The 21,419-nt window shown below is 45.8% G+C and overlaps 2 protein-coding genes across 5 annotated transcripts in view; both read left to right on the forward strand.

Annotated features, from left to right (window-relative positions):
- The window catches only part of cep170ba (centrosomal protein 170Ba), a 30,516-nt gene extending 14,508 nt beyond the window's left edge, over window positions 1-16,008 (forward strand). Inside the window, exons 7-19 of one of the 4 annotated variants that reach the window (XM_042071219.1) lie at window positions 799-888; window positions 2,360-2,902; window positions 3,218-4,179; window positions 5,251-5,433; window positions 6,109-6,238; window positions 6,577-8,328; window positions 9,362-9,614; window positions 10,534-10,663; window positions 11,047-11,181; window positions 11,480-11,568; window positions 12,149-12,239; window positions 12,353-12,404; window positions 12,909-16,008. In XM_042071219.1, coding sequence (XP_041927153.1) covers window positions 799-888; window positions 2,360-2,902; window positions 3,218-4,179; window positions 5,251-5,433; window positions 6,109-6,238; window positions 6,577-8,328; window positions 9,362-9,614; window positions 10,534-10,663; window positions 11,047-11,181; window positions 11,480-11,568; window positions 12,149-12,239; window positions 12,353-12,404; window positions 12,909-13,150 — 4,652 coding nt within the window. In that variant the 3' untranslated portion in view covers window positions 13,151-16,008. The remainder of the gene's footprint in view (window positions 1-798; window positions 889-2,359; window positions 2,903-3,217; window positions 4,180-5,250; window positions 5,434-6,108; window positions 6,239-6,576; window positions 8,329-9,361; window positions 9,615-10,533; window positions 10,664-11,046; window positions 11,182-11,479; window positions 11,569-12,148; window positions 12,240-12,352; window positions 12,405-12,908) is intronic. The other 3 variants (XM_042071221.1, XM_042071220.1, XM_042071222.1) reach the window with 3 other exon arrangements.
- A 156-nt stretch (window positions 16,009-16,164) lies between these two features.
- Window positions 16,165-20,990, forward strand: LOC121692564 (5'-3' exonuclease PLD4). The gene is made up of 12 exons (XM_042071224.1): window positions 16,165-16,246; window positions 16,716-16,807; window positions 17,177-17,358; window positions 17,788-17,971; window positions 18,230-18,350; window positions 18,435-18,562; window positions 18,719-18,919; window positions 19,377-19,516; window positions 19,763-19,928; window positions 20,196-20,292; window positions 20,396-20,601; window positions 20,632-20,990. The coding sequence occupies exons 2-11, from the start codon at window positions 16,727-16,729 to the stop codon at window positions 20,599-20,601; spliced, it is 1,506 nt and encodes a 501-aa protein (XP_041927158.1). The 5' UTR covers window positions 16,165-16,246; window positions 16,716-16,726; the 3' UTR covers window positions 20,632-20,990.
- Window positions 20,991-21,419: the final 429 nt, after the last annotated feature.

The following is a 21,419-nucleotide window of genomic DNA, read 5'->3' on the forward strand; positions in this document are numbered from 1 at the left end:
TTAGGAGCTGTGTTGGCTCTCTGCAGGGGGATTACACCCAGTGCATGTGTGTGTGTGTGTGTGTGTGTGTGTGTGTGTGTGTGTGTGTGAGTGTGTGTGAGAGAGAGAGAGAGTGAAAGAAAGAGAGTGTGTGTGTGCGTGCGTGCGTGTGTGTGTGTGTGTGTGTGTGAGAGAGAAAGAGTGAAAGAAAGAGAGTGTGTGTCCGTGTGCGTGCGTGCGTGTGTGCGTGCGTGTGTGTGTGCGCAGCTCAGCAGGCGGATTAAGCCGTGTGTCTGCTGGGTGTGGGGGCTCATGTCCTCTTGTCGTCTTGTTGCTGCTCTCTGATGCCTCCAGTCTGAAGGGTTTTACACGGCAGGCCACTCTAATCCACACTACAAAAGACATTCTGCCTCATCGGCTGGGGTGGGCGCACAACAGGCCATTTCACATAGAATTTATCAGAATAAAAAATCTGAATGCTGAAAACGATGTATGATAACTTTTATCTTTTGTTATGATGTCATCAAATTATATGTGAAATGTAAACATGAATGGAATGGACAAATGGTCTGACTTGGAGTCATTATGGTCAGCACAGGACACAGTGGCGTACATGTCCAGTCCTACAGAAGCTAGACGGTAGACTTTTATGTGATGCTGTCAGACAAGCCTGTTGTGGTCAAGTCAAAGCATTGTCATGTGATTGACACAACAAACATAGGGCAGGGCACCATTTACTGACTAACTTGTCTTTGTTATTGTGTGTGTGTGTGTGTGTGTGTGTGTGTGTGCGTGTGCGTGTGTGTGCGGTCTCTTCAGATGCCCCTGTGTCCAGACCCACTCCTCTGTATGGGCAGCCTTCGTGGTGGGGAGATGATGACGAGGAGCACCTGGACCAGTCCGGTAAAGGTCTGCAGACACACTCTCACTGTCACACAGTAACACACACACACACACACAAACACACACAAACAGAGAGAGAGAGAGAGAAAAGAGAGCGATAAAGTCATACAGAGATGGATGATCAGAGGCAGACAGCGGCAGACAGCAGCCTCACAGGTCTGAAATCACATACCTGCTTGAAGGAAATTGCACGCACACACACACACACACACACGCACACACATATGCACACACACAAACACACATGCTCGCTGTCTATTGCACTTGATCCCTATAACATGTACCCTCAAGCACAAACCCCAAACACACACTAACTCAACCCCCCGGTCACATCATGCATCTATTAAGTCACCATCTGTACTGGGTTTCTCAACCCTTAGCCTTTGTGCCATTATTTAGCAATACCAGCTCATCTCTCTCTTAGTCCAGTTCAGTTGGTGAGGGGATGTTAAGCCTAATGCATGGAATAAAAGTAAAATTGATGACAATCTCATGTTGTCAATACACACACACAGACCCCCCCCCCCCACACACACACACACACACACAAACATACCACATACACACATACAGTACACATACACACCCATAATCCGGTTTGTCTGACGAATCCATTTGATCTGTGTGATGCTTGAGTGTATGAGCGGTTTGATGTAGACTGGGTTAGTTGTTTTGACAGAACTGAACTCAGAAGAGTGGAAGCCTTGTCACACATTCATGCGTATTTCATACAGTGTATTCCAACACACATTTATCTTCCTTATTCTCACACACACATATCCACACAAACAAGCTCTCACACACACACACACACCGTTACACACACTCAAACACACACACAAGCACATACACCCACATACACACCGAGTCTCTTTCCAGACTCTAAGGGATTATTCCAACAGTGTTGGGTTATTCCAGGATAGTTTCTCAGAGCCGTGTGTGTATGGAGCGGTCCAGCTGGCACGGGTGGATGGGCTGAAGCATGACTGAGTTCTGTTTAGTCAAAGCCACTGGGAGTCGTTCTGTTTGGTTCTGTTTGTCTCCGTCTTCAAAAACAAAAGCAGGAGGAGCTGCGCTCTGTTGGCGCTTTCGTCAGCACGGCCGCCCATCACGGATGCTGTTGTGTATACACTGCATCAGTTCCCTGCTGTCATTTGCTGTTTCTATTTGTATATGTTTTGTGTGTGTGTGTGTGTGTGTGTGTGTGTGTGTGTGTGTGTGTTTGTTTGTATGGTTGTGCATGTGGGTGTTGTAAATTCTTACCCTGCTTGCCTGCTTACAATGAGACCAGATCAGGCTCAGTGGTGGCTAAATATAACTGCGATAAGGTTCTGTGCAGTGCTGAACTCTCACCTGCTTGGCCCCCGAGGATCCTGATCTGTGGTCTGTCCTGTCTCCTCGGTGTGCCTTGGCTCTCGCACAGATCACATCGCCGATCACAGATGCCGATTAATCTCTAAATCTCTACCCTACACAGCCGACTCCAAGGAGCCGGGGGTCAATGGCTGCCACGGCGACGACCCGTCCAAGCCTGTCTACTCGTACCGACGGGAGCCCAGCTACTTCGAGATCCCCACTAAGGAGATCCAGCAGCCGGCCGGCCGACCCAAGACGTCCGAGCCGCCGCAGCCACTGCAGCTCCAGGAAATCCCCACCAAGGACACGGACGCCCAGGTCCCGAGCCTGCCGATCCCCATCCCGGCGACGCAACCTGAGACGCCTCCCGTGGTGCAGAGCCACGCGTCCTTCACCATCGAGTTTGACGACTGCGAGCCGGGCAAGATCATGATCAAGGACCACGTGACCAAGTTCTCCTTTCGGCAGCGCCGGCGAGAGTCGGGCGGTGGAGGGGAGCCGGCAGCATCAGCCGCCGCCACGCCCCTGGAGGAGATGTCGGCAGAGAGCAAGGTCGCTGATTGGCTGGTACAAAGCGACGTCGGCATGATGAGGAGGAAGTCGCGCACAGATGATCTGTACAGCACCAAGAGTGACCTGCCCATTAACAACAAGACACTCAACGGTGAGAGAGCGCCTGTGTGTGTGTGTGTGTGTGTGTGTGTGTGTGTGTGTGTGTGTGTGTGTGTCTGACTGGTGACTAACTGGTGACTAACTGGTGCCCCATTGGTTAGCGCTGGGATTGTGAGAAGGGATTTGGAAGGCTTGAGATTACCTTCACCTGATTTCTTAAGCCTTAAGCAGAGGCCAACGTAAACGTGGTCACAAAACTTGAGTAAACATAGGTAGCATGATTTATGCATGGAGATTTTGTTTATTGTTGTATTTATTTGTAACTATTTGCTTGTTTTTAATGGTGTTTATTCTCTCTTGTTGACAGATCACCAGCATGAAGATGGGACTCAGAGTGATTCTGAGGATCCTGTTCTAAAGGAGAAACAACGTCTGCACTCTCAGTCACCAGCCTCTACCCAGAGGTCTCCACAACCCCGGCAGCACTCACCCTCTGACCTCTCCACCGCACACTCTTTCACCCCTCCTTCTATCGAGCCCCCGCTCACCTCCTCCACCCCCGCTCTGTCCTCACCGCCCCAGAGCCAAGCCCGGGGCGACCCCCAGCAGGCCTTCGTCATCGAGTTCTTTGACGACAGCAACGCGCGCAAGAAGCGCTCGCATTCCTTCAGCAACAACATGGGCCCAGGCGAGGCCAACGTTGTGCTGAAGAGCCGCCTGGAGAAGAGAAAGAGCGCCGCCCTGTTGGGTGAGAGAGGCACTGCAGCGCAGGGCTCCACTCTGCCAACGCAGCAGTTCACCGTCCCGCTCAAGGGCTCGTCGTCTTCAGGGGGCTTCTACAGGGCCGGCTCCCTGCGGCGGGAGAAGACGGACGTGCGTCTCGGCTCCTCCTCCAACTTCTCCTCGCGCTCGGCCTCGTCGCGGCCCTTTGGCAGTGTGGGCCGACGCTCCAAGCTGGCGCAGGACTTTGCCAACGAGTTCCTCCGCCAGTCCCGTCCTCCGTCAGCCACCGCTGCCCCTGCCCCTTCTTCATCCTCCTCCTCCTCCTCACCCTCAGCATCCACCGCCACCTCCGCTGCCTCCACACAAGCCCCGCTCCAGCGGAGCACACCAGCCTCCCGCCCCAGCCACCACTCCTCAGGCCCCAAGCAGTCCTCTGTGCCTATGAAAGGGCCCCTGATGTCCCTGAAGGGGTCGGACCCAGACCCCAAGGCCCCCAGAGCCTTCAGGAACGAGGAGGAGGACAGCCTCAGTGACGCTGGTACCTACACCATAGAGGGCGACATCCAGGACAAGGAGGTCGAGGAAGCCCGTAACAGGATCGATAAGGTAAATAAAGCCGTCATTTGAGGGGGATCACAATACATACAAACAAAGAAACATATCTGAATGGAGTTTGGATGAATTTTAAAGTAATTGAATCCATTTTTTGATAAAGTTCAAGTGAACTTAACTTGACTAGCTGAAGTTAATTGGTACACACACTGTGACACTATACACACTGAGAACTCAACTGGACTTATGTGCATAAGGTACACATAAACAAAGGTTCTTCTTCTGAACAAGGCAAATGAAAGCCTCCTCCTGAGTAGTGTCCAGGATTAAAAAGGGACAGTTGTCCATTGTTGACCGATCATCTGTCCTAGCTGCTACATCCTCAGCCTGCTCAGTGAAGTGCTGTGTTCAGCTAGTTCATTAGCAGCATGGAGGGAGACTGACTCTCTCAGCAGACAAGTGCTGTTTCTGGAGGCATCATATCGGGGATCACCGCTAATCTCCAGCGAAACTGAGCTCTCTCCTGCAGCACGAGGCATGGCATGGCTGCACTTTGTTTGGGTTGATCTATTCAAATACTGTTCCACAGCCACTCCCTACTCACTGCAGACAGAAAGCAGTCTGTTGGAATCCACGCTTACTAGGAAGGGACAGAAGATCGTTTGCAGTTTGGTTTAATATGAAACACATTTGCAAGTCCTCTCATTTTTGCAATTGGCTTTACATTGACTGATTTTTAGATTTTTAGATTTCAGATTTGCAGGGGATACAAGATAATAGGCATTATCCCAACGGATTCCTAACCAAAAAACTGTTTTTGAATTGAAAGTTCATTCCCTTCCTAAAGGTTAATTTTCCAGTTTAGCTAAGTACCATAGCTTACTCTTGGGGAGCAGGTTGAGTCTTGCCCTGGCCGCACCTTCTGCTGTCTTTGTTCTGTTCTCTCGCTCTCTGCCTTCTCTCCTCTCCTCTCTCGGGTTTCTCAGTCTGTCTCTCCTCTCTCCTCTCCTCTCTTGGCTCTCTCCCCTCTCCTCTCCTCTCCTCTCTTGGCTCTCTCCCCTCTCTCATCTCCTCTCCTCTCTGCTTCTCTCTGTCGCTCTCTCATGCCTGCTTTGTTCCTGACAGGTGTTTGGTGTTGTGGAGAGTCCTGACTCCAGCACCCAGCCCAGCCCCGAGGCCTTTAGGCCCGAGCTCTCGGGCAGGAGACGCAGCAGCAGGGAGGCCCAGTCTAGCAGCCTCTCTCATAGTGAGGGTAGTTCTTCTGCCCCTGCCCAGGGCAATTACTCAGCAGGCTTTAGCCAGTCGCAGGTAAAACTTTACTAAACAAAAACAACAACAAAAGCTCCTCTGGGCTCTCCTCTCAACCATTTGTCCCACACACTGATCCATCTCATTGGTCGATCTTCCCAGTCAATCCAATCACTTAGCCAATCAGTGGGTCAGCCTACCATCCTCCTAGGTGGAAGCTCCATCCTGCAATCTTTGCCAGTGGTTCTTCTGTCTGTGATGATTCTTCTTCATCCCTCACCCCGTTGTTTGGTTCCTCTGGTGATTTGGTGTTTATGCGTGAGGTTGAGTGTTCTCTCTCTGGTGATGGCTTCTGTGCTGGATATGGGACTTGCCTTGTGAGATGGGGCTTTTTTCTGCTGTTCAAATGTGTGTTACAGTAACTGCAAGAATGTTAACCTTTACAAATTAATTCATTGAAATCATATTCATTAGTATTATTGGGTCATTGTTTTGGCCTTGTGTTAAGATTTGTTCCATCATGTATTAACAATCATGGAACCTCAAACATTTGCAAAAGCAGTATTTCACAAATAGTTAAGGACCCACTAGAAAGGGTGAAAAATGAGTCCCCGTTTTAGAAACAAATCTCCTATCCACCCACAGACAGAAGTGCAGTTGCGCTAGAAGACCAACTCCTCTCCCCCTGTCCTAACCCATGTGGCCGTCCACTAATGTCCACCCGCTCCTCCACAGAGCCAGTCAGAGTCCTCCGGGGGACCCAGGTGGGTGTCCAGGTGGGCCAGTCTGGCTGACAGCTACTCCGACTCCAACCCAGTGACGGGCCTCTTCGACATCCCGACTCAGATGGACCTTTCAAGCTCTGGTGAGACGTTGGGAAAATTTCACTCTAAATATCTAAGACCCATTCTACCTGCTTGTTCAAAGCGGAGAAAAATTATATTGTTTTGAGTAATACAAATACCCACCATTTGTTGTTGTAGCAAACATTTGAAGCAAACATTTGGTAAAGCTGACTGTTGCATATTGGTTTATATGCAACCAAATACACAATGTCATTGTTTTTCATGCAGTGGTGAGGTGGGTTTTCTAATGATTTTTTCTTTTAGCATTACACTTTGATAGTCATAATTGTCCCAACTTATGATACCGTACAAATAATTAATGTGAATCCAATAGCTAGCATCTGTCCATGTGTCCCAGGTGGAGCGCGGATCATCCACCAGGCCATGCTGAACAAGAGCTTTGAGCCCTCAGAGTCCGAGGGCACGCGCTCACGCCGCGTCCTTCCTCAGGTGCCGTCGCAGGAGAAGGCAGAGGCCAGCCCGCCCAGCATCCACATCCAGCCAGACCCCTACGGCACCTACGATGTCAAAGGTCGGAGGTCAAAAAGCCCCCGTCAGAAGGAAGACGTCCAGCGCCTGCACGTGCAGGACGACCTGGACCCGGACAGCTTGAGCGACGCCAGCAAGTCAGACGACAGCTCCGTGGTCGAGCAGGGCAGGAGGTCCAGTTTAGGGAGGTCCGGTGGCAAGAGCTGGTCCCGGAACCGGACCGACACCTTGGACGTGTCCGCCAAGTCCACGTCCTACTGCGTGAGCTCCGAGGACAGCCTTTCCAAGCCCGAGTGGGACCAGGACGAGCGGCCCAAGTTCTCCAGCGCCACCATGACCAGGCACAGGCCCACCAGTGCCACCGGCTCCACCACCTCTCCGCCCAACCAGGATGGCCAGGACCGAGCCGGCAGCGCCAGCCGGAGCGAGGGTGGCACTTCCCCGTCGTTCTCCAGGCAGGAGAGCTACACCAAGAGCCAGGCCGGCGATGATGGTCAGCAGAAGCGACTGCCCAACATCTCCAACAGCCAGGACTTCTCAAAGGACCGCAGCGCCTCTGCTGGCATTGGCACCCAGGACACTCACTCGTACCTGAAGCAGACCGAGGATGTCCTTGCTGCCCTGGAAGCCAAGCTGCAGGTTCAGAGCTATGGTCAGTCGCTGCCCGCTAGCGCCTCAGCTGGTGTAGAGGACTCGCTATCCGGAGAGTCGGACGTGGACACGTCCAGCACAGTTAGCCAGCGGAGCAGCAAGAACTCCAGAGAGTCGGTCTCCGGGACCGGAAAGAAGTCCTCTTCCTCTACAGCCACAGGTAGTGTCCACAAGACCAGGTCATCTGTCAATCTGATGGACCAGGACGGCAGCCGACCGAGCCCGGCCCGCACTCGTCTCTACGAGAAGCGGCAGGTGAGTACGGCTGACTCCTTGTCTTCCTCTGGTCGTCCCCGGACCAGCCTGCGGCAAAGCGTCAGCAAACACGGCTCCATGGACTTCAGCGAGGACAACCTGCTCTCTGGCTGCGTGGGAGTGGGCACGCGACACTGGTCCGACTCCATGACCTCTGACCAGGAGTCTGGCTCGCGGACGTCCTTCATGCGCAAGAAGAGCGCGGCCCCCTTCCAGAGGGAGGAGCCCACCAAGACGAGCCGGACCGGAGGAGGCGGTGCTGTTGCCCAGGCTCTGGGCCGCTCCAACTCCCTGTCCGCGCCCCGGCCCACTCGGGCCTCCATGCTCCGCCGGGCCCGCCTCGGAGACGCCTCCGACAACGAGGGCCCCGAGACGGAGCGCACCTGGCAGAGCGCCAACGAGTCCGGAGTGCCGGTGGGCACGCGCGCGCCGCCCCAGGAGGTCAAGCAGCAGCAGCGGCCGCTCTCACGGCTGGACCTCCTGGCTCTGCCACGCAAGCGCACCAGCTCCTTCACCACGCCCAGCGACACCGAGGCCTCGGCCCCCCCGCGCACCGGCTTCTCCAACCGCAGCTCCGAGTCCACCACGTCCGTGCGCAAGGCCTCCGTGGCCGCCGACCCCAAGAGCGTGGCCAGGAAGGCCGCCGTGCAAGCGGCCCACAAGCCCATCATCCGCGGACGCTCCAGCAGCGCCAAGTACGCCAGCAGCACAGCCAGTGAGTACGAGCCACACTGCTTCCTGTTTCAGCTCTCTGTCCGACCATCTTACCTAATTACAGTATTTTTGTATATGTAAGTGTACATTTGTGTTGTAAGTGTACATTTGTGCTCAACGTTCCATGGTATTCATTTTAAAGTGAGATATGTATACCTTATCAGTGAGTGCAAGATTTTATGCAGATAGTTTGGTTGGTTGGTGTCAATAGAAAGGAATGTAAGCCTGCGGGATATGAGCCTGAGGCCTGAATGAGTTGGTTTAAATGACAATTGGGGTCAGGTGGCTGACCTGGTTTCCATTGGGGTTTATTTTTTCCCCTCCATTGTCTTTAACTATCACACAACCTCTTTGGAGTGTATAGTGATTGTGTGAGTGTGTGTTTGATGACAACAGTGTCCTTCCATGCCTGTTGGTATGTATGACTCAGAATTAGGGTTGATAACTAAACCTAAGCTAACATAAAGACCTCTCAGTCCTTTTCAAATCTCTTTTGGAGACGGAGATAAGACAAGTAAATAGAGGTCTTTGGTTAGCTCATGGTTAGTATCCTCTAGTCTAACCTAATGATTAATCCCATTCTACTCTTACTGGGCTATCATTCTGACCATGTTTATCTGTGACATTCTTTGAAGTGCATTTACTTTGGATTGCAGACGTTTGGCAAAAATGTTTCCAAAGGCCTGCCAAAGTGTTTGTCAGTTTGGGAATTTGAAAAGGTCAAGATTATAGAATTAAAGAAAATAAATGAACCCTTTTCCAATCTGACAAGGCACTTGTGCAGTCTCTGATAACTGGTATTCGGTCAGAGTGTGGGACTTGGTGGTCTTGGGAATAGATTTCCTTTCACATTGTTTCTCCCTCTCTCTTCCTCTTCTCCCTTCTTTCTTGGCCTCCCTCTCTTTTTCCCTTTTTCCTCTCCACACTCCAAACCTCCCTTCCTTCATTAACCCGGGTGCTTCCAACAACAACACCTCCTCCTTCAAACCAACTCCCCCCCTCGCCTCCTTACCTGCCCGGGGTGCCGCCGCTAGGCTCCCGGAGGCGCCAGAAGGGCTCCGACTACACCTCCACGTCTGAGGAGGAGTACGACTCCAACCACAGCACGCCTAAACACAAACGCTCCCACCACACCTCAGGGTCGTCAGCCTCGGGGACGCCCCGCGGTCAGACCCCCGTGCTGGCCCGCGCCGGCCTGCGTGTGCGCAGCCGGGAATCGGGGGAGGAGAGCCACGGAGAGGGAGACGCCTTCCAGAACTGGAGCTCGCACAGCGCAGAGATCGCCAGGTACGGTGGAGCTACAGTAGCATCTGCAGTCTGGTTTTGTTGCCAATAGCAAGAGCTCATATATGGTATTGCATGTGTGTATGTGTTTGTTTAATACAGTAACAGTTGTTAGTCATGTTCATCCTTAATTTGGACTTAAAGGATGCACAGTGAAGACAATGCTAGGTGGGTTTCTAGTATGTCACAGGCCTTGAATGAGTTTTTATTTTTTGTTGTAGAGTTAAATTGTTTCACAGTTCTCAGCCATATTTACCATTCATTTTGAGCTAAATGGCTATTTAATTTTTGTTTTGTGAAATCAGATACAAAAACTAACATTAGCATTAGCCAAGCGATAGATAGATCATTATATTTTACAAAAGCATTGCATTTGAAAAGGTAAGAACATACTGTAGGAGGATATCCTGAATGAAATACTTCCTTAATTGAAGGCTGTGTATTTGTAGTGGCCAGCATCCTTAAGTACTCACTTGTAAGTACACAGAGGTGCAGAAAGCTTCCTCACAGTTTCCACCAGCGCTACGCTCACAGCTGTGAGAGAAAGAGGAAGTCCCTATAAGCCATATCATGGCACATTTTGTAAAAGTGAAGTAAAACTCACTTAAAATGCCCGTCATGCAGAACATACTTCTGCCTTTGAAGAGCTTTGGGCTATTTTGGCTCAGGTAACCTTGTTATAACTGTTTGTGGTGTTTAAGGAAGGGAAGTGTAACCTTCTTTGAAGATGGTAATGGCTGTGACAGTTATTGGGTGCTTTCTCCTGTCTGATATTCAAGCAGAATATTTTAAATGTCAAATGCATTCATTTATTATTCATTTTCTGTTCATTAATATTTTTTTTTTTCTTCTTCTCAAAAGCGTACTTGGGCCTTGTAAATTCTCCTCGTCAGTGAGTGACATTTCTTCATGATTCCTGCAGGCTTAGTCAGGACCTGGCGAAGGATCTTGCCATCTTGGCGCGGGAAATCCATGACGTGGCAGGAGATGCAACGGAACAGCCGCAGGCGGACGCAGCCGGACCGATCTCCACCGTGCCAGTGCGAGAGGAGGTGTGTTATTTACCCCACCGTCCACACCTCCCATGTCACACCTACAAGTCAGATGCTGGATCTTTATGCTTGGTAGCATGATAGTTACTCTGAGACATGTTTACTCACTGAAAGGAAAAGAAATACAGTGTTAATGCTCTTAGAAATTGTATGACTGAAATACAGCATTGTACTGCTACAGGCAGTTCTAAGTACATACTGTGTGTGTGTGTGTGTGTGTGTGTGTCTGTCTCTGAGTCACAAATGAATACGGTCATGGGTATGCCTAGCCTTCAATATTCCTCCGGAAACCTCCCGGCTCACTTAAAATAAAGTCCTCAGCTGAAGCTGTATGATTGTTTGTTTATTGACATTTAATATAGTGTGTGTGTTGTCCCCCACAGCTACGGCATAACATTCCAGAGCCCAGCTTGAACTTCCAGAAGAGTCAGTCTGCCTCAGGCTTGGCCAGACACCCCGATCAGGTCCTCTACAGCCAAGAGATGACCTCCAAACATCGGGGCAGAGCCCAAGATGAGGTTGGGATGTTTTCTTCTTATTCTGCCTCCACTTGGGGTGGTTTAGTGACTAACCTGGATATGTGAACTTAGGGTAAAAGAAGAGTCCTATGGCTTTGTTTTGCTAGAATGAAGCCATAGTGTTCTACCGTTTGGAGCTTTATCAGTATCAGTAGCTTACCCAGGTTTGCACTAATCCACACACTTGGATTAGACCCCTGATCTTTTCAATTTCCCATGACTTAGCTTACCGGTAGTTTTCAACTTAGTAAAAATGTGTTCTTTTTGCTATTGTGGCTTATTCACCCCTCTTCTTTAGGTGGCTGGAGAAAATCTGCTGCTGAATCCTGTGTCTCAGGTCTCTCTGGCTATACGGGAAAACACTGAACAGCTGACCGAAAAACTCAAGTGAGTCGCTGTTGCTGTAGTTGTGCTTAAATTAAATTAAATTTAAAGTGGCCTTTGGCTCTTACTAGAACTTTTCAGCAAACATATCTTGTAAATGGAGGTTTTAAATGCAGAAATACACCTTAGTGTTGTTTACCATTGATGGCATCAGCGCAGCCCTTCATAGCTCTATCTGAATATCCCAGTCTGCTTCACAGCACTCAGTTGATATTTGTAATCAAACGCTGCAAGCGCTGTGAGAAACATTTGTTGTCCAAGTTCTGTGTTTGGACTGTTTAGCCTTTATTAGGCAGGCCAATGAGGAGAAGACAGGAAATTAGTGGGACAGAGAGATGGGGAGAAGGTTTGAGAAACGACCTGAGGTCAGACTTGAATCTTGGTCCCCGTGGGCAGTAAGCCTGTTTATGGTTGTTGAAATGCGGTATTTTAAATGTGTTTCCTTAAGAAGTGTTCTAAATGTTTTCTAACAAGAATGTATGCTGTGACCTTTATGCTGTGAAACAAATTATATATATATATACATATATATATATATATATATATATATATATATATATATATATATATTTCTTCTTTTCAGGGTCCTGTTTCAGAACAAAGCAGACGTTTGGGAGGAAATTGAGGCAATCAATTCAGACAATGATATTCCTACTCACAAAACAGGCAACAAGGTATATTTTATGAATTTTTATATAGTAATTAAGACATTTTAGACACTTTTAGAAGTAATTATTTAACATACAAATGTTGTCCTCTCCATAACTTTGTTACATTTCCATCTCAGGAAATTTCAGCTATTCTAAAAGAGCTGAGAAGAGTGCAGAGACAACTGGAAGGTCAGTGCATCATCAAGGTCCCTTCTTCTGACTGATGTTAATGGATTCGTGAGGCTTTCGTAGACATCTGTGTTTGTCCTCTCTCTCCTGTGTTGCCCCATTCTAATCAAGTTCACTATGGTGACAGACAATTTCATGCAACAGTATAAATTATGTTCAAACAAGAAAAACTAAATTGTTGCAAGCAAGCAATCAGGCAGACTGATGATTTTTCACATTTTGTTTTTCTTTGAGTGCTTGCTTGTTTGAGCTAGGTAAATATGACTGCCGGAAATGATATTTTAAATCTGGTCACAGGACATACTGATGTACAAGTAATATTGAAGCCTTTCTTTATTTTTTCTATGTATTGGATTATTCTCTTCCTCTAAGAATATAGCAAAACAAATGACAGAGTAGTGGAATATGTGCTGTGAGTAATGTAGTGTGTGTGTGTGTGCGTGTGTGAGAGAATTGTTATTATTTATTCCATTCATCAGTATATCTCCCCTTTCTCCTTCCCAGTCATTAACAACATCATCGAGCCGGATGGCAAGGCTGAGCTGAGCCGTGTGTCCTCCAGCAGCACGCCCTCTCTGATGGGGCTGAGGGGGGACAGGCCGCTCCTCAGAGACAGGAGGCCCACCACCTCCCCACGGGCCAGCGGAGCAGGAGCAGGTGGAGGTGGTGGTGGTGGGCCCCCACCTGCCAGACCTGGCAGCAGGAAGTCCGGGGCCGCCTCAGACGGAGAGAGCTTTGTGGTGTGAGGAGAAGGAGGAGGAGGAGGAGGACACTGGAGGTCTCCTCGCCATGCACTCTCACTGGGACTGCTGCTGCACTGATGGGAGAGAGAGAGAACGAGTGAGTGAATGAAACAGTGAGAGTGAGAGAGAGTGAATGAGTGAGAGAGTGAGAGATGAGAGAAGTTAGTGCACTGACAGTAGTCGGGAGACATATTTGCACTTTGTCCATGTTGTACCAGACCGACTGTTTTGCAGCACAAAAAGGATTGTTTAGAGAGCCCACACTTGTTCTCTTCATGTCATTTGGCATTTTATTTTGTGTGTATGGGGAGGGGTGTGTATGTGTGTGTAACCATGCCACAGTGGGGCACTTCGTATTTGGTGACATGGACGCTCCAGTGCCATGAAGTACCTCAGATGAATTTGTCACTTTGACATATTGAAATATTTCACAGTTTACTTGACTTTTTTGTGTATATATTTTTGTAGAGCTATACAGGTCTTGATCTGGGGTTAATAAATGGTTTCCTTGTTGGGTTGAATCACGTGTAGGTGTAATACCTACAAACAAAGTTATTAGTGAAGTTTCTCTTTTATTTTGCTTTGGAAGTCAGTGGAAGTGGATGGCTTAAAGTTATTCCGTTCCTCAGAATAAATGAATTTGTCCCAAGTTATTCTGTCCACAACACAGCAATGGGAGCATATTAGTGAGACTATAGACTCATTCATGTACTTACATACAATTTCTATGTCTCTGAGAGCCAAAAGCTATATATAATTATATTGAGGAGATGGGAGGCTCCTCCTCAGGACCATATTAGTGAGACTATAGAAATTGTATGTAAGTACATGAATGAGTCTATGTCTCTGAGAGCCAAAAGCTATATATAATTATATTGAGGAGATGGGAGGCAGGTCAACATGCACTTTGTCTGTTTGAAGTTGTAAATGACTAAAGGATGGTATGTGCACTGATGGTATGTGCCTGTCAGGCTTCGTGTGCACCAGAACTAAGCATCTATGCGGAGAGGGTGGCTGTTGCTTGTGCTTGTGCTGGTGTGTTATAAGGGGGTGGTTTGCTATGGAGGGAATGGGATAGGGTGCTTTGGCCTAGTTTTTCTGATTACTTGCCCAACCTTTGTGATTGGCTAGTTTTGCTGATGTGACCTTATTTAGGGTGTGGAGGTGCACTGAGGCTTGGCCCACAGCAGTGTTCTCCACACACAGCCAAAGGGCTCCTCCTCAGGACCAAACTCTACTCACTACAGTAGTTTGGGATCAGAGAGGTTCAGCATTGGATCTGCCTGGCTCTTGTATTGGACTTCTTGTATTGTTGAGACTTTGACCGGACCTTAAGAAGAAATGGCCAGCACTCTCTTCACACTTCAGAAATCCTTTCCAATCAGAATGATCTTGAGAGCTGAGAATCTGCATTTAAAATGTTTGAACACTACAGATGAAGTCTGTGAAACATGAGGCTCTGGGTGTCTCAGGTGCCTGTCATGTACAAATTGCTGCTGATTTTTTTTATGATTGACAATCGTTTGCGTGTAGCTGATTATTTAATGAGTTAATTACTTAATAGGCTTGTCTACACCAAGCAGTATGCACCAATGGTGCTGTGTCAATCTTCTCAGCTGTGTAAATCATGTGAATGCTGTCAGTGCACACACACACACACACACATACACGCACACTTGCTCTCTCACACACACACACACACACACACACACACACAAACAAAAATAAAACACATTTAGTTCTTGTGATTAACTTAGTTTGTCTCATTTTGTCAAGGCACAGGTATGGTTTAGTATAAATGGCTGAAGCTTCAGACACAAGGGCTCCTGGGTGACTATGGCCACCAGAGCTTCTCTGCTGTGGTGAGCCCAGTTGCCTTCAGAGGTGCTTTATATCTCTTCGACTGGGAGCTCCTGCATCCTGCGGTACACCTGACCATAGGGTCCATGTCTGCACACCTGTGCTGTTTACATGAAAAATATCATATGCGTCACTTGCACAGAGTTGTGTTCCTCTTGTGGTTTATGCAGATGCCATGGTTACTGTATTCCCAGACAGGCCCTGACTTCCTGCCTGCCTTGTTATGGTGTTAACCACCACGGTCACAATTGAGAAGTGATTATTTTATTTCCATTGTTAAAAAAGACACCAACTGACTGTACACAAGTCATAGGCTAAAATGTATGACACACACACAAGGTCTTTGTAGACACACTATTAAAGGTTATCTGGCACTTCCTCAGAGTGTATATTTCATTCCACAACTTTTTTAGTAGTGGAGGTTTTGGGTACATATCTGTTTCTATGTTCAGACTGACACACTACACTGATTTGCACTCTATATCTGCATGAGAGCAGACGAGCAGGCGTGAGGCTCCAGTTGTTTGGGGATATTTTCATCCTCAGACCATTGGCAAGGTTTTGTTCTCCTCCTCCACCTCAAACAGATTTTAATAGAACACTGATGTTGGTTTTTTCAAGCAATTCTGGTGCTCAGACTGTGGTAATTGGATGGAATTGCTTGGTTACATCTTGGACCAAATGAACTTCCCTTTATAAAGCAGTTCAACTCTGATAACAAAATCCAAGCTTAAAGCTTTAAACTGCTCTCTTTCTCTCTCTCTCTCTCTCTCTCTCTCTCTCGCTCTCGCTCTCTCTCTCACTCTCTAAAGTTAACTGTATGAAATCATGTCATTTATACAGAATGTATCAATCGCTGAATGTCAAATTTGCCTACCAGATGTAAAGAAATAAGTTATCGATGTCATGAAAAAAGTAAAATTTTGTAATGAAAATATATATAATTTTGTGCATAAATGTAATTCAGAGGTGTATGATTTTTCTGTTTGTAATAAATTGATCTGGGCAAACATTGACTCTGAGTGTACTTTTGAGGGTTTTTTTCTTCAACTGATAACTGAAAATAGATAAGACAGACAAACATACCTACATTTTTTTCATGCAATGCAATTGTGAAGAAGGATCTGAAAGTGAGAACAGGAACTAGATGATGTTACTACAGAGAGGAATGGAGCACAGAAACAGAGAGGAATCAAAGCAGATGCCAGTGAAAAAGAGCAAAGCAGACAACAGCTTCAGGTTAGTGAAATATTGAGTCTTCAATTAAAAGTGAGTTAAATGTTTAAAGAAACACAGTGTAGGAATTTCCTTTTTGACAATTTCCGACGTAGGCTACTTAGACGTTCCATACTGCAATAACAAGTGTCCCAGGTGTGCTTCGGCAATGTCTGAGACTCCATTCCCCATACTGTCAGTGTTGCATGAAAATCAGTAGGAGTGTTTTTGAGTGAAAGAACTACATTGTGTTTTTTTTTTAAAACATCAGACAGGCTAAATCCATTACATGTTTACCATCAATTATATTTTACCTTACAATAGTAGAATGTAAAATACCAACATCTAACAAAAGCATGATGTAAATGGGAGAAGTACAATTAGCCAGCTGGCTAACACTGCCACATTTACAGGAATGCTGATTATTGTTGTCCTTATAAATAAATAAAGAAATGAAATGAAAGTACATATTCCAATTCTTCGCTAAACCTAGATCTAGACAGAATGTCAAGAGCTGCCTCAGACACACTTGGATCATGCTCCCCCTATGAGAGGTTTGATGATGTTTATGTCCCCAAACAACAGGTATTGTCAAATTGAATTTCACACTTTTCCGACTTTTACTGATTGTTGAGCTATTTTACATATTATTACGGCTGAATGGTATGGTTTGAAAAATATATAGTTTTATTGACCTGTTATTTATACTGTTTGTAAGTTTTATTCCTTTGGAATAATTTGTTCATAATTTTTTCTTGCTATACATTTATGGTGGTTGAAGTGAGGTTCCCCCCCCCCCCTGTACTATAAAGTGCTTTGGGTATTTAAGCACTATACTATTAATGCAATAAGTAGTTAAATCCAAAGTAAATCCACCCCTCCTAATGCACTGATAATTTACTGTTGTGGTCATTTACACTCTGATTTCCGACTCATTCTAATGTTGTTTATTAGTGTTCTTTTAGGGTGATCTATGTAGCCCTGTCAGTGGGTTGTCTGGTGGGGTTTGCAGCCTTGCTCTGCTTCTCTATAATTGAAAAGATCAACAGTGAGGAACAATTCACCCAAAGGACAGAAGAGGTTGGTAATAAAACAGCCATTATAAATGAGTGGCAGGAGACCTCTGAGCAGAGTAGGTAAGGGGATATGAAAATGGCTTTCACTGGTGTTTTGGCTTTCAGTACTCTTCTTTTTCTGTCTGACAGGTATTCTCCTGATATAATGCATTTTGGTCTGTTTTTAGCCTTATATTATCTCATCGTGTAGCCTAAATAAGGAATAGTTTGGATGAATAGAGTGAAAATGCTACACATATCAGCTAATACTGCTCTTATAAACTATGCCACTGACCACACTAATCTTGTATATCTTATTTATTTTTGATTGACTTCTATTACACTTGAATCCACTCTTTAGAAATCATGAGTGTAAGTGATTTGACATGCTAAATTGACATGATAAATTGTGCCCTCATGCATCACTAACTGAAATCATATCACTAGCTACATGTACTGTATTGTAGGCTAGAGAGCCAGACAGGATGCCAACCACTGTTGTCTCTGTAGGGTTGAGCTTGTAGAAGGCATTCCACTTGATTTGGACTACGGCCCAAATGCCACTTTCGGAACTCCGCTCTACAAAACATGGAAAAGCCTACTCTCCATGGCAACCAAACAAGTGGAGGTGGCCTCCTTCTATTGGACTCTTACTGGTGAGGACATTTTCGTGAACTCGTCCACCGACGCTCCTGTGAGTACTACTGACACAATTGACACATGGCACTGAGTTTCAATCGACACACAGACTGCACATAGCTATAGAGTTGAAAACTAGACACATAGCCTATAAAACTAGATACACCTAGTTGTACTTGATAGCCTGTAAAACTATCAAGTACATCTTGTTATAAACTCCCAGTGTCAATGTTGTGCCTTTCACCTCAACCATGTTCAAGTAAACTGAAAAATGAAGATGAATTCACCCCAAACTTACATTTGGTTTCAATAGGGCCGAGATATACTGAAGGCTTTTAAAGCCCTGCCATCAAGAAATGTGTCTGTTCATGTTGTGGCCAGTTTTACCTGTGTGGGAAAAAACTCAACTGATCTAAAGGAACTGGAGGAAAGTGGTGAGATCCCTTATAGTGTCTACACTTCGTTTGTGAATATGAATTCTCAGAAAACTGAATCTATACATTTATCTGTTCCATTAGGTGTCCATGTACGGAGAGTTAACTTCCGGCGTCTGACCAATGGAGTGCTACACAGTAAATTCTGGATTATTGATAGAAGGCACATATATATTGGAAGTCCCAACATGGACTGGAGGTCGCTCACACAGGTAAGAACCCCAGAAATGGTTTTGTCTGCCTTCAGTTTTCAAGCCCTCACAATCACTATTGGTAAACTCAAAGCTTTTACTAAATTGTACCCAAGTGGAGTAAGGGCCTAATATAAAGCACTGTGTTGATTACCTTTGTTGATTTTTCTTACTGAGGTTAAGGAACTTGGAGTGGTCATCTATGACTCCCCCCGACTGGCCCACGACCTCATTAAGATTTTCGACTCCTACTGGATGATGGGCCACAAGAATGCCTCCATCCCAGAGCCCTGGCCAACGACCTTTGATACCTCTATCAATCATGAGCGCCCCCTGCTGGTCAACCTTAGTGGTGTCCCCAGCTCAGTCTACATTGCAGTGAGGAGCATTCAAACTTTCTAGTGCTGATATACAGTTTATGATTGATTGCAATCCATGACCTATATAGTCTTGTGAATTTGATTGGGTAATCAGTAACATTGTCCTGTTAAGATCCGAACAGGGCAATGTTCCTGATTACCCAATCATATTGGTTCTTGTCTTTTGTTACGATAATGAGAGATGTCAAAGGTTATATGGGCATGTAAGGAAAAGGTGAGTTATTCTAAATCAATTTGTTGTATTAAAAACCCATATTTACCATAATCATTAACACATTCTCATTATTTTAAATTCTATTTCTTTTCAAGTTGGAAAAACAGTAGGTTGTTAAAAGGTTCAAAATAATGCTGTAAAGAGGTCTGGATCGGCATTCATCTGTAAGATAGTCCTTGTGGATGCGTGGTGTGTCTGTTCTTTGAGGATCTCTCTCTAGCGGTGTGGTCTGTGTATCCAGGCCTCCCCTCCCTCCTTCTGCCCAGAGTCTCGCTCCAGAGACTTGGATGCAATCTTGTCGGCCATTAATGAGGCAGAGCATTTTGTTTATGTGGCAGTCATGGACTACTACCCCACCACTCAGTTCACATGGCCACCAAGGTAACCCATTTGTACCTCATGATCACTAAATCTATGTGTATGTTGTATAGTTAGTGAGATGTTTCCAGAAGTACCAAAGTACACAATGTTTGAGAGTTCAATGCAGTTGAGTGCCCTTGAAAGATGGGATGTTGCTTCAGTTAAGTAAAGATAACAGAATTGATTAGAATAGTTATAAATGGATATCATTTTTGAATGATCAGTTAAGAGTTTACATGTTGCTACTGTCTATCCTGGATAATAAAGGTACTGGCCAACAATTGACAATGTGTTGAGGGAGGCAGCATTTGGACGTCACGTGGCTGTGCGTCTCCTGGCCAGCTGTGGCAGGGACACAAACCCAGCCATGCTCCCCTTCCTTCGCTCACTGGAGGCCATGCGTTACCTGCGGCATCACATCAGTGTAGAAGTGGTAAGAAGAGAGCAAAAGCTTTGCAGGAGTCATTTCAGCTATTACTTAACGGTTTTGGAGTGCAGTATTTTTTATAAATTATTTAGTATTTTAGCTGTTAATATTTAGCCAGGTTTCTTTTTTCATTTAGGTTTGAATATCAGAAATCTAAAAATATAATTTGGTCATTAGAATATAATTAATTAAATATCACATGTATTTGTCCATTATCATTTTTGTCCATTTTCAGACTGGCAGTGACATTCAATTTAATCTAATTATTTTCAGAAAGCCTTTATTGTGCCTGTTGGGAATCAATCCACTATTCCATACACAAGAGTTAACCACAACAAGTACATGGTGACAGACAAGGTGGCATATATTGGTATGTTTAGTTTTTCTTAGACTAGTGATGCCATTCTAAATTACCAATACATGTTTGTTTGCATGAGTGGATCCATGTGACAAGTTGTGCTTGATTGCCATAGGGACATCCAACTGGTCAGAAGAGTACTTCAGCACCACTGCTGGCGTGGGGTTGGTGATATCCTCCGAGGCCCATAACCAGAGCTCCTCAGCGCGCTCCTTCCAACAGCAGCTCAGGGCCGTGTTCCTCCGGGACTGGGATTCCCCGTTCGCTGTGCCTCTGAATGAACTGCACAAATACCCTGATTGCAGGATGTTTGTAGCCTAGATAGTAGTGTGACCACTTCTGTGGAGATACATCACACAATGCTTTTTTTATCTTCGAGAATCATATTGCTCTGCAAAACAGTGTTTTGCTACAGTATGTTTTATAAGTTATATTGCTCTTTATAGACTATGCATGTAATGATGTGCTCTATAGTTATATTTTTTATTCTGTAATGTATAAAAATCATTATGTTATGAATAAGTTTACTTTTTACTTAACTTTGATGATTTGTTTTTTTTTTATTATTATTCCTGCATAATCGCTGTCATTTTACATTTAGAATACTACTAGGCCTACTAATAGTTTGCATGTATTTGGTGCAGTCGCCATATAGCACCAATTCCAAAAAAGTTGTAGGACATAGACAACACATTAAATGTTGAAAATGACAAATTTTACTATTTCATGGAAAACATAAGCTCAATACAGTTGGGACAGGGGCAACAAAAGGCTGGAAACGTTTGTAATGATAAAGACAACAAAAGGATGAAATTTTCACAACTAATTGGATAAACTGGAACCATATTTGGGTATAACAAATGGTCCTGTGGTTAGACCAATCAAAATGTGTCATTCTTTTTGGAAATCATGAACTCATCTGGGCTAAAGAGGAGAGGGACTATCCAATTTATCCAACGTTATAGTGCTCAGTTCAAAATCCAGCATCTATGACGGTGTGGAGGTGCATTAGTGCCTATGGCATGGAAACTTCTCAGATTAGACCGTTAGCGTCTTTCCTATAAGCTAACGGTCTAATCTGATTCAATGAGCTGGAGCTAAAAGTGTTACTGTCAGACTCAGAGAACGGCTGGATGAAC

This window comes from Alosa sapidissima, chromosome 19, assembly GCF_018492685.1.
Source record: "Alosa sapidissima isolate fAloSap1 chromosome 19, fAloSap1.pri, whole genome shotgun sequence".
NCBI lineage: Eukaryota > Metazoa > Chordata > Actinopteri > Clupeiformes > Clupeidae > Alosa > Alosa sapidissima.

What these genes read in the sequence shown, in the direction of transcription:
- LOC121692564 (XM_042071224.1), top strand. Translation starts at nt 16,727, where the DNA reads ATGTCAAGAGCTGCCTCAGACACACTTGGATCATGCTCCCCCTATGAG. An exon ending in ACTCGTCCACCGACGCTCCT is followed by an intron (nt 17,972 to 18,229) that starts GTGAGTACTACT and finishes TGGTTTCAATAG; the next exon opens with GGCCGAGATATACTGAAGGC. An exon ending in CCAGCTCAGTCTACATTGCA is followed by an intron (nt 18,920 to 19,376) that starts GTGAGGAGCATT and finishes CTGTGTATCCAG; the next exon opens with GCCTCCCCTCCCTCCTTCTG.